Here is a 16,470-nt window from a genome sequence, read left to right as displayed (position 1 = left end):
AGGTTTACTCTTACCCAGCTATACAAGTAACTTATATATGACTTTTTGAGTGACAGCCAAACAGTCACAGGGTAAGAAGAATCTTCAGGGTGCCAGGACAGCCAATGTCAATTGAGAAGTCTAGGGGAGCTGAGGCACTACTTGAAGAGAGCACCATAGTCTTGCACAATGTTAGTTTTGTTGTAAAAAGAATATTGTTTGGGCCACAAGCTGAGAAGCTTGTGAAGAGCAAAGATGCAAGCAACTTTGCAAAGGTCAGCCAGTGCAAGGCTCCAGTGAGAGCAAGCAAGCTACACACACACCAAGAGGTAGTTAAGTACCCCTAGTTACACAGTACCTTGAGAAGAAATGGTTCCAGCTGGCTTCTGTTCCTGTTGTAGTCCTGCAGATCCTGTTACTGGGCCTCCATCACGGGGACAAGAGGGAGGACGTCTTCAGACTCCTGCACTACGGTTTGTAGGTTGGTGGCAGCAATGGACTTATTCCAAATTGGCCGCACTTTGCGGTTTCAGCTACTCGCAAATAGCACCACCACTGTTGGACATCTTGTGGACTCTCCTTGCTTCTGGGGTCCAGCACTCTGACGTGGCTCAGGCTTGGATAGTCCTGCTTTGAGGGAGTGCTTAGGATCTTCCTGGAGCTTGGGTCCAGCTTAAGAACAATGCACTCGATTCTGGTGCTCCTATCCCCTGGCACTCTGTTCCAGCAGCAGCAAAGAAGTACAGCCAGCAGGGAGAGGGGTTCCAGTCAAGTTAGTCTTTGGGTCAGTTGGTCCCACCAACCCAAGGGAAGAAGTCGTCTGTTCCGGGCTTCTCTAGTCGATGCAAAAGGAACTTCAGCACTGCAGTAGGGATTCACCGGGCAAACCAACGGTCCAGTGGGGGTGCAGCAAATTTCTCCTTCATCAGTGGTCGACTCTGCCTTCCTTACAAAAGAACTCGCCTTTTATGCAAGTTTCTCCCATTTAATTCGCAGACTAGCTGTCACTCACAGAGCAGAGTTGCTGTCCTCCAAGGACAGCCAGCCAATCACCTTTTGGGTGCATTACTGTAACCAAGGAGACTAAGCACAGGGAATTATGGGAACCTACCTCGCTTCCTGCCCTGCCAGACAGGTTGGAGCCAGAAGCGGGCTTCAGCCATGAATCCTGCCAAAGACGAAACGAACAAAGGGACCAAACCTGGTTTGGCACGCAAGTAAATCTCAAGAACCTTACAAACAAATGGCGAAAAAACACTGGATCCATTTTGACAAAAAACATGGGTGAAATACTCCAGCTGAGGATTCAGCCTGCGGTAAAAGCGCACAATGGTAGGAAAATTAAACCACTGCCACCAGCCATTAATTGTAGTAAGGGTAACATACAAAATGTTACATGAGAAGGTAGACAAAGGGGATACTAAGTAACCCCCCAGCAATCCACATGATGGTGTGTGCTGGGTCTACAAAGAGAAAAAGTAATTAAAGTCAATTTCACTTTACTACTCTTGGAAACAGTAGTTTATCCAAGAGAAGGTATTTAAACCTTAGCAGAAATCCAAAGGATTTCTCTGTCACTGCACTGAAGGTGCTGCATGTCGCAATACAAAAAGATGACTATGGAGTTTGTCAGACTCCAAAACCAAAAGAAACACGGGGTCAAATCAGAGAAAAATACATGAGTGAGAAAGGTCTCGCTCACTTCTGAATAAAAATGAAAAGTCCTAAAGTCCAGCAAAAGAGCTGGTGGTCTCTAAGGTAGAAGGGAATTAGCACAGAAATGAGACTGCATAAGGCTCCCTAACAGCAAGTCATGAAAAAACATTAAGTTTGCCATCACCCCTTTAAACCTTTCCTGAAAGGACATTTGAGCAGTTGTTGCTGCGAGTGTGCAGTACAAAAACAAGCTTATTTTTCCACGGCATTGAAGTAGCCTTGAGGACTTGAAGATCCCTGAAGTTCAATTGGTAGTACTTGCTCAAATATTGGGCATGATCTCCTCATTCACCTCTATGCAGCTTAAGACTGAAATATCTTCTGCTGTCCCACTGACCACTTGACCACTCCCCTCTTCCCTCCTTCCCCTTACCCTCTTTGCGGTATGTTAAGTCAGGCACATGTGGGCCATTGACACCTATGTACACCTGTCTGACTGTACGTTTCATGTGATGAAGGCCGAGTCAGTGAATGTCCCCGTTGTATATAACATGTGCTCAATCCAATTGGTATTTTTGTTGCAAGATAGTTATTTCATGCCTTCTCTTGTGTTTGATTTATGTAATGTCTCATTCACTCTTCCTACAGGCTGACATTTGGTCATTGGGGATAACTGCTATTGAGCTAGCCAAAGGAGAGCCGCCTAATTCGGATATGCACCCAATGAGGGTTCTATTTCTTATCCCCAAAAATAATCCACCTACCCTTCTAGGAGAGTTCAGCAAACCATTTAAAGAATTTATTGATGCATGTTTGAATAAGGATCCTACTTTTGTGAGTATGCTTTTATGTTAACAAAAATATAGTGACGTTTTTAGTGTGCCCTTTATTTTGGTTGCTTCTGTATTCAACAGTTGAATAGCGAACATTAAATGAACCAGTGTTTTGCCCCTTCTCTAAATTATGTATCTCTAATATTGCAAACGTCTTACTTGTTGCTTATGGATTTGAAGCTTCTTGTCTTTAGAAGGTTTTGAAGTCAGTGAGTGTAATGCTATGTTTGTGCTCAATACCATTGTGATAACTGGACATTGGCCTACTAGCTGCTGGGTAGCTTTTAGTGTCTCTATTAAGCTGCCCTTACTTCTACATCCCATCCCCTTTCCGCCATCCTGTATTGGCGTCCCTCGCTAGGTAAGGGAACAAAATCTTTTTTCACCAGAAACAAAACAATTTCCCTTTAAATTTCTTTGCATGCAGAGGCCCAACCCTGAGAGCATGCACTACACATCTCCGTCCTCTTTTCCGTGTTGACTGGAGCAGACCGCTTTCATCAGAGCTCCTGGGTGAGGTCTCAAGCCTTGTAATTCTATGCGCTTTCCCTAATCCTTTGTTTTTCATATTTTCAGGTATTTGATCACCATTCACTGGTGCCCTAGTTTGTCCCTGGTGCATGTCAACCGTGGCTGGCTTCAGCAGGTGCCCATTAAGCGATGGTTTCTTTCCCACCTTGGATCTGCACGTGCTCTGCCTCCTGTGCCTTGGAGAAGACCACGGATGGGGAGGCTGCTCAGCATGCAACGCTCACGCCTCGGTCCCTCAAGCAGACTTGTGTGGTGGAGAGAGTTGTACTCCAGGACTCCGTCAGAGAGTATTAAGTAATATGTACACAGGAAGACCAAGAAGGTAAGCATGCTCTTCTCAGAAGTCCCCTGCGGGGGGCAACTCCTCCGCGGGGAAGCCAACTGACTGGGGGTGGGGGGAGTCAGTCGGACCCACGCACCGGCTACAAGGACAACCGAGACTCTTGTAGCTACCGGCTTAATGGCTGAGGGGTCTAAGGGCCCTATGGGTTCTGCTGCTGAAGAGCTTACGTGCTCTGGCACCGGGACACATCCTGAGGGTCTCAGCTCTGTTACTGGGCACACGCTTGAGGGGGCGCCTACATGCAGCACAGACGGCACTACCCACCACATGGCCGAGGACCAATTGCCTACCAGGCTCACGCCCGAGGTGCAGGGTGGGGCAGATCCGATGCGTCCAGGCTTGCAGGCCGAGCTCAGGACTGCGTCGTCCACAGTTGCACGTGCATAAGGCACAGAACAAATGGTGGCGCATGCAGACAAGGTGGCGCCCAGGACGGAAAACTGCCAATATGGTGTACCGAAAATGTGCAAGCCTACAGCCAGTGCAGATTGGGTCCTATGTCTCCAGGCACGTAGACCATGGCCTACCCGACATTCACTGGTCAGTCACGGCACCATGAGGGCATGAACTCGCAAGGTGTGAGCAGACAGCAGGCCTTTACTCCACCACAGCCGATGCTGGTGCCGGATCGCACCAAGCCCACTTGCAAGGATAATTTTTTTTGGAAAAAATGTTGACCCTCATGTGGTCTCCACAGATGGGAAACATTCTTAAAGGCATAATCCAGGAGATGCTGCCACCCACAGCGCCACATCAGCCAGTGCCTGTGCTGCCTGTACCTCCACCACTGTTGCCCATGTCTCTGGTAATTACGGTTGCAGCACCTACACCTCCAGTTCAAGCGCCTGGGTTTTTTTCAGCAGCAGAACCAATACCTGTGGACCCAGGGACCCCTTTTAACTCAGGTGACAAACAAGACACTGATTAGGAGGAGCATGACACACCTTCTTTTGATAGGACATTTCATGATAGAATTGCCGGATTAGCGGATAACCTGGGCATACCTCGCCCCCAGAAGGAGCTGCCGAAGTCAGCGGTACTGGCTGAAGTGCTCACTTATCAAAGCAGAATCCAGATCTGGCATCCCATTACAGGATGTGGAGGCTCTGGCGAAGAAGGGATGGCTCAAGCCCCACCCACTCAACTTGGCCAACAAACAAGAGGCTGGATGCAAATTTCAGGCAGTTGGAGGCAGCCACTCTGCTCTTGTTTTTGCACCCACTGCCACGGTCTTCAGTCATTGCGGCAGCATCTATGAATGCCAAGCCCCAGACCTCTACCGCGAGCACTGCAACTTCAGCACTGCTGGGCAAGGAGGAGCAAACGTTTGAGGCATATGGTAAAGTCTACTCCAATGCTGGCATTCACCTCACAGGCCAGCGCCGATGCAATCTTGGCAGCGGCCAACCAACAACTTTGAAGGGAGATCGCAGACTTCCTCCTCAATATTCCAGTGACAAACGAGCATCGTTTAAGGCAGGACTTGCTAAAGTGAAACCAGTGGCACAAGGCATCATGGAGGCCACTGTGGAGCACATGGATACTGCTAGCAGGGCAATCTATGTGGCGACTAACGTGAGAAGAACGGCATGGCTTAAGATGACCAGATTCAACCCTGACGTTCAGGACAGAATCCTTGACCTACCTTTCGAGGGCGGGTGTGACTTGTTCTAATCCTCCACGGACGAGGAACTTGATAAAAAGAGCAGCTCGCAGATGGCCAAGCTGGCAGCCAAAGCCTTCACACAGGGCGAGACTCGATCAGATGGGGGGGCGCAATCATTTTGTGGTTTTCAAGACCGCCGGGCCAGGCAATGGGAAAGGTCACCCAGCCAACATAAGTGAAACCAGAAGTCTTCGCACAAAGACCTTTTTTAGTTCCCCTCCAAGTCATCAGCCTCCGGCCCAAAAACAATGACTGCTCTTCTCGGGTCCACACCACCTCAGTCGGGGGCAGACTGGCCCTGCACAGTGCAGCTTGGTGCTCACATTTTATGGACTCCTGGGTGATTTCGGTAGTCTCCTCGGGCTTCCGGCTTCCTCTGTCACCCCCCCCCTCCCACCCTCCTGTTCGAACTCCTGCCTCTTGGCACAGAAACGTTCCCTTGTGGAAAGCAAGGCAGTGGAGGAGGTTCCTCTCACTCAGCAGGGATTTTACTCCTGCATTTTTGCTACTCAAAGGAAGAACCAGGCAGGCCTGCGAGTGGTCCTAGGTCTTTCCTTCCTGAATCTGTATTGTTAGGCAAGATTTATGCAGTACCCTATGGGTGCACTACAACAACCCTGACCACCTGGCAATAGGAACCCAACCTTTGACATAAGTCTGTACTACACAGGTTGGTAGCGTGTTGAGCAGCCACACTTCTCTTCAGAGGGGTCAATGTGAGCTGTAGGGGAGTTACCCAGATTCAGTGGCAAGTATTCAAATAAACTCTTACACACAAGGGTTCTTGATTAAACAATTATTTAATTTAACAGTCAGCTAAGTAAGCCTTTTTCAGAAGGGGCAATATAATAGTAACACATAAATACACTCCAAAATACACACTCAGTTTCCCTAAATCAGTAAACATCCATTTGGAGTGGCACAGAGACACTTCCTGCACCCTCAGGTGACTTCAATAGTTAGGACTACAGATTATTAGAATAAAACAAGAGATCTCGCAAATATTCTGAAGCAGGGAAGTACTTTTGGTAACCCCCAATGCAAAGCCAGTTGACCCCTTCCTGGACTGAGGGCTAAACATAGAGTCAGAGGGAAGAAGTTATTCAGGTAGCCAGGCCAAGCCAAACTCAATTGGACAAAAGTCAAGGTGAGCTGAAGCAATTCTTGCAGGTAGGTAAAAGTCTTGCACAATGTTTTGGGAGCCTTTGTAGAGAAGAAGAAATCAGTCGGGCCACAAGCTGATTATGCTTATGAGGTAAAGAAGCTGTTGGCAACTCTACAGAAGCAACCGCGACAAGTCTCAACCGAGAACAAGTAAGGTTACACAACAAGAGTTAAGTTCTCTTAGACTGTACAGTACGGCTTTGTTTGGCTTCTGTTCCTGTGCAGCTCTGCAGATCCCGTGTTCCTGGGCCTTAGTCGTGGGGACAGAGGGAGGACATCTGGAGGACTCCTGCACTGCAACGGGACGGTCAGCAACAGAAAAGAACCAACTTCTGTTCAGTGGTACTTCGCGGTTTCAGTTCCTGGCGTCTAAGCAAATAGCAACACTGCAGACTCTTGGCTGTCGAGATGAGCTTTCCTTGCATCTGGGGTGTAGCACTCTGAGGTGGCTCGGGCTCAGTCAGTCCTGCTTCCTGGAGCTCGTGGCCAACTTAAAAGCAGTGCACATGAACTAGTGTTCCTCTCCCTGGCTCTACGGTTTCCAGAAGCAACTGCAGTGGAAATTCAACCAGCTTAGAGGATGTCCAGGTGGCTTATTTTGGAGTTGATTGGTCCCACCAACTCAAGGGGAGAAGTCGTTCTTGCAGGGCTTATCTAGTCGAGGCAAATTCAGAGCTTCAGCACAGCAGCAGGGCTTCACTGGACAAACAAAGGGCCAAGGAGTTGCAGCAGGCGTCCTCTTCAAGTTCTTCTGGGATTCCTTCGTCCAGTGGTCGACTCTGCCTTGCAAGCCACAAAGACTTGCCTTTTATGCAGGTTTCTCCCATTCATTCCAGCCTAGCTGTCAGTCACCCAGCAGGTTGGCTGTCCTTGCTGGACAGCCAGCTGGCCAATCACCTAGGAGTGCATTTCTGTCTCCTAGGAGATTAAGCACAGGGACAAAACGAACAAAGGGACCAAACCTGGTTTGACACGCAGAGTAAATCTCAAGAAGGACCTTTCCATAAAGAAATGGTGAAAAAAGATGACCGGGCCATTTTGACAAAAATGGCACCCTTGGGTGCTTTATTGCAGCTGCGAACGTGTCATGATCTCTGCTTCCAAAAGATCAGGACTTGCCCGACTCCCTTGGAAGCAGACCCATAACCCCGGTTCCGAGTGCCAGCCAGTCCCAATTGGGACCTTTTGGACCATGTCCTGGCGCCAGTGGCACCAGGCTCATAAAGATGCCCAGTCCCAGCGCTGGAAGCGCCGGGCTCATAATGCTTGGGTGGACTTACCTGCAGCAGACCATGCTGCTTACTTACCTGCCAGTTGAACCCCTGATCCTCTTCTGTTTGGGACTACTTTTCCTGTTGGGTGGGGCAGGAGCCACTCCCTAGGTTCAGAACACTGGAACTCTTCTGGAAAGCAGGAACTCTTTTCTTACCTAGGCGTGGCTGTGGAAGGAGACACCTAAGCACTACAGGAGGCTATTTAAACCACACCCGATGGATGAATCTTGCTTTGCGTTATTCTGCATTCTCTGCAGCAGAACGCTCATCGTGTCTTCTGCTTCTGATCCTGGGCCTAAGGGAACAAAGGCTTACCATCCTGGAATCCAGTCTTCAGCAGCACCTGTAAAGACAAAGAAAAAACAGGTTAGCACTACGGTCTTCAGTGGCAGCGCATCTCTTACCTGGTCCATCGGCTGTCACCAACGCCTCGCGCTGCATTCCGGCATCTGAAAGACAAAGGCTTACCTACTCTTCGCATGCTCCGGAGGTCTTCGCACTGCATTCCGGCATCTGAAAGACAAAAGCTTACCAGCTCTTTGCACGCTCCGGAGGCCTTCGGCGCTGCATCCCGCATCTGAAAGACAAAAGAAGGTGCGTTTAAAGACATTGGGCAACTTTATTACTCACGTGCCATTACTCCTTCCCACGCCGAATCCAGTGGGTATTCCAGCACCCTTCAGCTTCTCTAAAGCTCCGAACTTGTACCTGCAAGATAAAAGGGACAGTTAGTGCGCATCGTGAAGCAGGCTACAAGCGCTTACTTACGTGCTTCCAGGCGCTTCTATTCCTCACGCGGGTTCGATCCTCAACTCTCATCAGCCCGCCATCCGCCATCGCCGGAACCCTGCAAAACAAGAGATATCATAACAAAAGACTTTCAAGACATTTGAAGTGCCCAGAACTTACCGTTCGTGCAGTTAACGACGGACAGCAGTCCTCTGAGGTCAAGAGGCCTGCACCCTTATCCAGTGAAGAAACTGGTTACGGCACCCTGCCCCGAGGCAGATGGAGAGCTCGGCGTTCACTTACCTAAGGTGAGGGCGTTAACCTTTGGGGTTCTACAGGAGAAGAGAAAGGGAAGAGGAGAGAGGCACCCAATAACCCCAGTTCATTAATCCCATATTTTCTATCTGCAGACATCTTACTCTTCGAGTCAGACATACAGTGCACAGAGGTCCAGCCCAAAGAGCCAACCGTGTGTTACACATCACCTTTGAAGATACGGCATTCACCCAGTCAAGACCGGCGCCTCTGCGGGAATCAGGTGAGCGTTACAGAACACAAAGCCTACCGCAAAACTCCCACCCAGGCGCTATGGAAACCTCGGATACCGACCAGCTAGCCCAGTTACTTGGGGAACTAAGAGCAGAAGTGCATGCTGCCCGTCAGGAAACGAATGCTCTAAGAAGGGAACTGATTATTTCCACGAGCGAACAGACGATCTCGCTAGACAATTGCTACAGTCACAAGCCGGACAAACTCCGTTACCCGCATCAGGGGCAAATCTTCCTTCAACATCCTCTACGAACCCAGTGCAGAATAACCTACCTGGGAATGTACCTCTGGCTCCGCCCGAACGATTTTCTGGTGACCCAAAGAGGTTTGCAGTATTTATTAACCAGTGCCGGTTGCACTTCTTATGCCGGCCAGCAGCCTTTCCAACTGATCAAGCTAAGGTAGCTTTCGTGCTTTCGTACCTTAGTGGCAATGCGGCAGACTGGTCGATCCCTCTAGTTAATCAAGATGATCCGGTTCTCCATGATTTTCAAGCATTTCAGCTCAGTATGGAAAAACTGTTTGCAAGACATTCACAGGGGCAGGCCTTGGACAATGAGCTCCTTTCATTGCGACAGGGTAATCAAGACCTTTTGGCTTATATTGCGTCTTTCAACAGACTGATAGTGGAAACTCGATGGCCTGAGGACAAAAGGATTACGCTGTTTTATAGAGGTCTACGTGGAGAGCTCAAAGATGTGTTAGCCCAAGTAGTGAATCCCCCGCAAGACTGTTGGACTATATTGACTTAGTCGTTCAAATTGACCACAGACTGCAGAACAGGAAGGCCGATCGTTCCAAGTTTGATGCTCGAGTATTTTCCAAACCACCAACTCCTACCAAAGGAGTAGACTCCGGGGAACCCATGCAAATAGGGGGCCTGAAAGGACCACTAACACAAAAGGAGCGGGAAAGGAGAAAACAGCTGCAATTATGCCTCTATTGCGGAACCTCGGGGCACTTTCTTCGAGACTGTCCAGTGAAACCAGCCAAGAAGGCAGTAGGAGCTGCAGTTACCAGGGTCACAAACTCTGAGCAGGGTAACGACCTCGCCCGACAAGAATAGAGGTCCTCTTGCCGAGCGTTAAAACCAGTTCCTTGACCTCGCATTTCGTGATACCTATGGTCCTCATTAGCCCTGAACATCCGGATCGATTACATGCGATTGAAGCTTACGTCGACAGCGGTGCCATCGGCAATTGTGGATCATGAAATGGTTTTGAGGATGAATCTGACTCTTTGTCCAAAGGCTGTAAAGGACGTCATTACTACGGTGGATGGTACGGAGATAGCCTCCGGACCAGTAACGCATACCACCCAAGAAGTGACGCTAGTAAGTCAAGATGGACACCATGAGAAGATCGTGTTCGATGTGATCAAGGCCCCTCAGTTCCAGATTATTCTAGGAATTCCTTGGTTAGAGAAGCACAATCCTCAGATCGATTGGCGAGCAAGAACGGTTCAGTTTCCAGAATGTGTCTCTACTTGTCACCCTCAACCTGGTGTTGCACTGGCAGCAATTTCCTCTGAGGCTCCCAGTTACCTCCTGAATACCTAGAATTCCAAGATGTTTTCCGGAAGGATCAGGCTAACTCTCTACCTCCTCATAGGTCTTATGACTGCCAGATGGACCTGATACCTGGATCTACTGCTCCTTGTAGTAGAATTTATGCCCTCACCGAGCCTGAGAATCTTCACCTCCGACAATACCTGGATCAATACCTAGCGAATGGGTTTATTCGTCGTTCCAAGTCCCCTGCTTCCTCAGCTTTGTTCTTCGTTCCAAAAAAAGAAGGGGACCTTAGAACTTGTATAGATTATCGCGCCCTGAACCAGATCACCGTTAAGAATAGATATCCGTTACCTTTGATCCCTGAACTCCTGGACCAAGTCAGAAAAGCATGCATATATACAAAGCTGGATCTTAGAGGAGCCTACCACTTGGTACGAGTAAAAGAGGGCGATGAATGGAAGACTGCCTTCCGCACCAAGTATGGGCTATTTGAATATCAGGTCATGCCCTTCGGACTTTGCAATGCCCCGGCCGCCTTTCAATATTTTATGAACGATGTCCTCAGAGAGCTCATAGATGTGTGTGTTGTTGTTTACATTGACGACATCCTCGTTTATTCTTCATCGGAAACTGAACATAGGAAACACGTGAAAATGGTCCTCGAGAGATTGCGTCAACGCAAACTTTTGGCTAAGTTGGAAAAATGTGTTTTCAACGTGACTGAAGTTGAATTCTTGGGATTCATATTATCACCTAGCGGAGTGCGTATGGATTCAAAGAAGTTCGATGCAATTCTCAAATGGCCATCGCCATCCTCCGTAAAAGGTGTTCAAAGCATGTTAGGCTTCGTTAACTTTTACCGCAGGTTTATCCCCGAATGCTCTCGAATAGTCCAGCCCATCACCGCCTTGTTAAAAAAAAACAAACGTTTTGAATGGTCTACCGAGGCGGAACAAGCTTTCCAGAATTTGAAGACTAGATTTATCTCTGCACCGATCTTAAAACATCCTCGCCCAGAACTCCCCTACATCGTTGAAACTGATGCTTCGAGCCTTGCCATGGGGGCAGTTCTATCACAAAAGGACCCAGTAACCAATCAGTTGCATCCCGTGGCATTTTGGTCCTGCAAATTCTCGCCTCCTGAAATCAATTACACTATTACTGATAAGGAACTTCTAGCTATCAAGTCCGCCTTTAAGGCTTGGCGGCATTATCTTCTGGGGGCCCGACACACCGTTACTGTGATTACAGATCACCGAAACCTGCAATATTTGAAAACCGCAAAAGCTCAATCCTCTAGGCAACTCCGTTGGGCACTATTCTTTGCCGAGTTTGACTTCATAATTACCTATCGACCTGGTACAAAAAACGGTAAAGCTGATGCCCTTTCTCGGATGGGAGTGGAAGAACATTTGATCAATCCTAAACCAGTACCTATCATTCCCGAACAAAGAATTCTAGGTGTAATCGCCACACAATCCATAGAGGAAGTTAAGGATAAAGCCAGGCTACTGGTAACTCCAGCAGACATACAGAATTGGCATCTGCAGGGAAAGGACTTTACGGTGAAGGACAACCTATTATATTTCCAAGAACAGTTATACCTGCCCAGCACAGATTTACAGAAAAAGGTAATCTCTTGTTATCACGATTCTTTAATGGAAGGACATCCCGGTATGACCAAGACCTCGGAAAAGATCAAGAGCTACTTCTGGTGGCCGTCTTGGAAAAAAGATATCAGAGACTTTATAATGTCCTGTGGAGTATGCGCCCAAAACAAGAGTCAAAAGGAAAAACCAGCCGGCCTCTTACGCCCTGTTGACATCCTGCCTCGCCCTTGGCATACGCTTTCTATGGACTTCATCACCGATCTACCTCCATGCTCCGGATACAATACGATCCTAGTAATCGTGGACCTATTCTCCAAGATGGCGCATTTCATTCCACTCAAAGGCTTACCAACAGCAGCAACTCTGGCCCGAGAATTTCTCGAAAACATCGTCCGACTGCACGGTTTTCCTTCAGTTCTAATTTCGGATCGAGGTAGTCAATTTATTTCTCATTTTTGGCGAAGTTGGTGTCGGTCGGCTCAAATTGATGTGAGACTTTCGACCAGCCACCACCCTCAAACCGACGGACAAACCGAGAGGACCAATCAAACTCTGGAACAGTATTTGCGCTGCATGCTACAACAAACTGAAAAAACTTGGAAAGATATCCTTTGGATAGCCGAATATGCCTACAATAACACTGTCCATTCGGGAACTGGGAAGACCCCGTTTTTTCTTTTATACGGTAGTCACCCTCGAACCTCTGAGTTGGATCCACTCCAAGATCTTGGAACACCAGCAGTAGACCACCTGCATTCTACAATCACCCAAGCCTTTAAGGAAGCCGTTTCTCACCTTCAAAGGGCTAAAGAACAATACAAGAAAGGAGCAGACCAACATCGGAAGGAAGCCCCCCAATATCAAGTCTGGTTATCCACCAAATATCTACCTCTAAAAGGACCACGCACATTCAACCCAAGATACCTTGGTCCCTATTCCATCACTACCATAGTAAATCCAGTAGCGGTCAAGTTGGACTTGCCCCCTCACATGAAGATACATCCGGTCTTCCACGTCTCTCTATTAAAACCCGTGCAACCTCAAACCCGACTAACTACATCTCCAAAACCTATTCTAGTTGATGGAGAACTCGAGTTTGAAGTCAAAAGCATCCTGGATTCCAAGATCTCCAAATCTAAACTATTTTACCTGATTGACTGGAAAGGCTACGGTCCCCAAGAAAGATCCTGGGAACCTGCAGAATATGTCCACGCGCCTCGTCTAATCAAAAGATTTCATCGAACATTTCCTAACAAGCCCAAACCCCCGGAGAAGCCCGGTTTGGGAGGGGCCTTGAGGGGGGGTGCTGTCATGATCTCTGCTTCCAAAAGATCAGGACTTGCCCGACTCCCTTGGAAGCAGACCCATAACCCCGGTTCCGAGTGCCAGCCAGTCCCAATTGGGACCTTTTGGACCATGTCTTGGCGCCAGTGGCACCAGGCTCATAAAGATGCCCAGTCCCAGCGCTGGAAGCGCCGGGCTCATAATGCTTGGGTGGACTTACCTGCAGCAGACCATCCTGCTTACTTACGTGCCAGTTGAACCCCTGATCCTCTTCTGTTTGGGACTACATTTCCTGTTGTGTGGGGCAGGAGCCACTCCCTAGGTTCAGAACACTGGAACTCTCTGGAAAGCAGGAACTCTTTTCTTACCTAGGCGTGGCTGTGGAAGGAGACACCTAAGCACTACAGGAGGCTATTTAAACCACACCCGATGGATGAATCTTGCTTTGCGTTATTCTGCATTCTCTGCAGCAGAACGCTCATCGTGTCTTCTGCTTCTGATCCTGGGCCTAAGGGAACAAAGGCTTACCATCCTGGAATCCAGTCTTCAGCAGCACCTGTATAGACCAAGGAAGAACAGGTTAGCACTACGATCTTCAGTGGCAGCGCATCTCTTACCTGGTCCATCGGCTGTCACCAACGCCTCGCGCTGCATTCCGGCATCTGAAAGACAAAGGCTTACCTACTCTTCGCATGCTCCGGAGGTCTTCGCACTGCATTCCGGCATCTGAAAGACAAAAGCTTACCAGCTCTTTGCACGCTCCGGAGGCCTTCGGCGCTGCATCCCGCATCTGAAAGACAAAAGAAGGTGCGTTTAAAGACATTGGGCAACTTTATTACTCACGTGCCATTACTCCTTCCCACGCCGAATCCAGTGGGTATTCCAGCACCCTTCAGCTTCTCTAAAGCTCCGAACTTGTACCTGCAAGATAAAAGGGACAGTTAGTGCGCATCGTGAAGCAGGCTACAAGCGCTTACTTACGTGCTTCCAGGCGCTTCTATTCCTCACGCGGGTTCGATCCTCAACTCTCATCAGCCCGCCATCCGCCATCGCCGGAACCCTGCAAAACAAGAGATATCATAACAAAAGACTTTTAAGACATTTGAAGTGCCCAGAACTTACCGTTCGTGCAGTTAACGACGGACAGCAGTCCTCTGAGGTCAAGAGGCCTGCACCCTTATCCAGTGAAGAAACTGGTTACGGCACCCTGCCCCGAGGCAGATGGAGAGCTCGGCGTTCACTTACCTAAGGTGAGGGCGTTAACCTTTGGGGTTCTACAGGAGAAGAGAAAGGGAAGAGGAGAGAGGCACCCAATAACCCCAGTTCATTAATCCCATATTTTCTATCTGCAGACATCTTACTCTTCGAGTCAGACATACAGTGCACAGAGGTCCAGCCCAAAGAGCCAACCGTGTGTTACACATCACCTTTGAAGATACGGCATTCACCCAGTCAAGACCGGCGCCTCTTCGGGAATCAGGTGAGCGTTACAGAACGCCCGCGGTAAAAGCACACCACGGTAGTTAAAAGTAAACCACTGCCACCAGCCATTAATTGTAGAAAGGGTAACATAAAAATGTTACATGAGAAGATGGACAAAAGGGATAGATACTAAGTAACCCCTCCAGCACCCCATTGTAAGATGCGTGTGTGCTGGGTCTAGAAAGTTACAAATGTAAGTAAAGTCAATTTCACTTCACTGCTCTTGGAAACAGTTTATCCAAGACAAGGTATTTAAACCTTTTGTGAAATCCGAAAGACTTCCCTGTGCCACTGCACTGAAGGTGCTGTGTGAGGCAATGTAAACGAAGATGCCTATGGAGTTTGTCAGACTCCACAACCAAAAGGAACACTGTGTTCAAATCACATTAACAATACATGAGTGGGGGGAAAAGGGTCTCCTTCTCTCCAGGCTGGGCGGGCCTCTAAATGTCATGGCCACAGGCCCGAGAACACAAACCACACCATCCAGTGATGGGGGCAATGGGTCACTTGACTCATGTCCCTTTGGGACCCATAAACACAGGGGCCCTGATTGGACCATATAGAGATGTGAACAGGAACACTTTATTTCAGTGTAGGAGTGCTTTTATTTTACAAGAACATTCCAGGAGCTGAAAGCCTTTTTCTGATGCTTGTTAATCTGCTTAGAATCACATGCTGTGCATATGGTCTGACATCCAGTGGTAACCGCGGAGTATTGCATCTTGTCTTTCGGGGGACCGAAAGGGGACGTCGGCATAGGCGTGTCTGAAACACTATCCCTATCGTGACGTGTGTAGTACCCAAAATCCCTCACGCGCAGAGGTACCTTAGATTGTTTTTTTCCACCCAGATAACTGGTCGCCCTATAGCGGAGCTCTTCATGAGACATTGTTTATCTTACCGAATTGTCGGTTATTCCGTGTTAAGTCACTTCGTCCATCAAGAACATCTTCGATGAAGAATACGGGGGAATCGTCTATGGCTGTGGGTTCCGGCGCCTAAGATCCAGCGTTCGGACTTGCACGTGGTCGGGCCTTTTGGCCGGCCTACACAGTAGGGAGAGTGGGCTCGGGTTTGCCAAACTGTTATGTCTTTCCTCTTTTCTTTTTGATCTGGTCACCCTTCCCTTCTGCTATGAAAAGGACTCCATTTATATTATGCCCTGTGTGTAGGGTCAGAAATCCATGTAAAGACGAGCACACGTCGTGTAATGCTTGTCTCCCCCTAGAGCACGACGTAAAGCAGTGTTCGGCATGTAAACTTAAACCTAAAACCCTTAAGGAGCGCCGGTTGAAGCGGTGTGCCGCGTACGGAATATCATGCGTTGAGCCTCCCTCCCCTGCAGCGACACCAGTCGAAAGTGATGGGGGGGGTACATCGAATGACCAAATGTCTAACGCGGATGTTCGAGACCTTGAGGCGGACTATTCTAGGGCTGCCATGCCCGTCCCCGACCCTTCCAGGCTCGACTCAGGTCTTGCTACAGGGACCACACCTGGTGACAGGGGCGTACAATCGCACCACCCAAAGCACACAACCCAAGCGCCCTCCTTGACGACTTCGTCGAAGAGGGCGAAAGTGCCAACGGGTCCGCCGGAAACTTCGGCAGCCCCCACGGATCGGTCTGATCCGAAGCCTTCCCCGCATCCGCAGCAGCGCATGACGACTGGGCATAAGAAACATAACAAGGCAGCTACTCCCCAAACTACACGCTCTGAAGTTTCAGAACAAACTTTGACGGATTCCAAGGCCCGTACAGGCCCGAAAACTACGAGTAGGCCTCTACCCTAGAAGCCATCCGCTGGCCCTTCTGGAGCAGTGGAAGGCATTTTCACTGCCGACACATCATTGGAG

At 48.9% G+C, this 16,470-nt stretch overlaps 1 protein-coding gene across 2 annotated transcripts in view; it reads left to right on the top strand.

The window, feature by feature from the left end:
* STK26 (serine/threonine kinase 26) overlaps positions 1-16,470 on the top strand; it is a 501,049-nt gene that overhangs the window by 290,005 nt on the left and 194,574 nt on the right. For both annotated transcript variants that reach the window (XM_069612843.1, XM_069612842.1), the window contains exon 6: positions 2,284-2,469. In XM_069612843.1, coding sequence (XP_069468944.1) covers positions 2,284-2,469 — 186 coding nt within the window. The remainder of the gene's footprint in view (positions 1-2,283; positions 2,470-16,470) is intronic.

Source organism: Ambystoma mexicanum, chromosome 5p (assembly GCF_040938575.1).
Source record: "Ambystoma mexicanum isolate Mex_15411 chromosome 5p, UKY_AmexF1_1, whole genome shotgun sequence".
NCBI lineage: Eukaryota > Metazoa > Chordata > Amphibia > Caudata > Ambystomatidae > Ambystoma > Ambystoma mexicanum.
The sequence above is the reverse complement of the archived record's forward strand: the minus strand, read 5'-3'. Positions and strand labels throughout refer to the sequence as shown.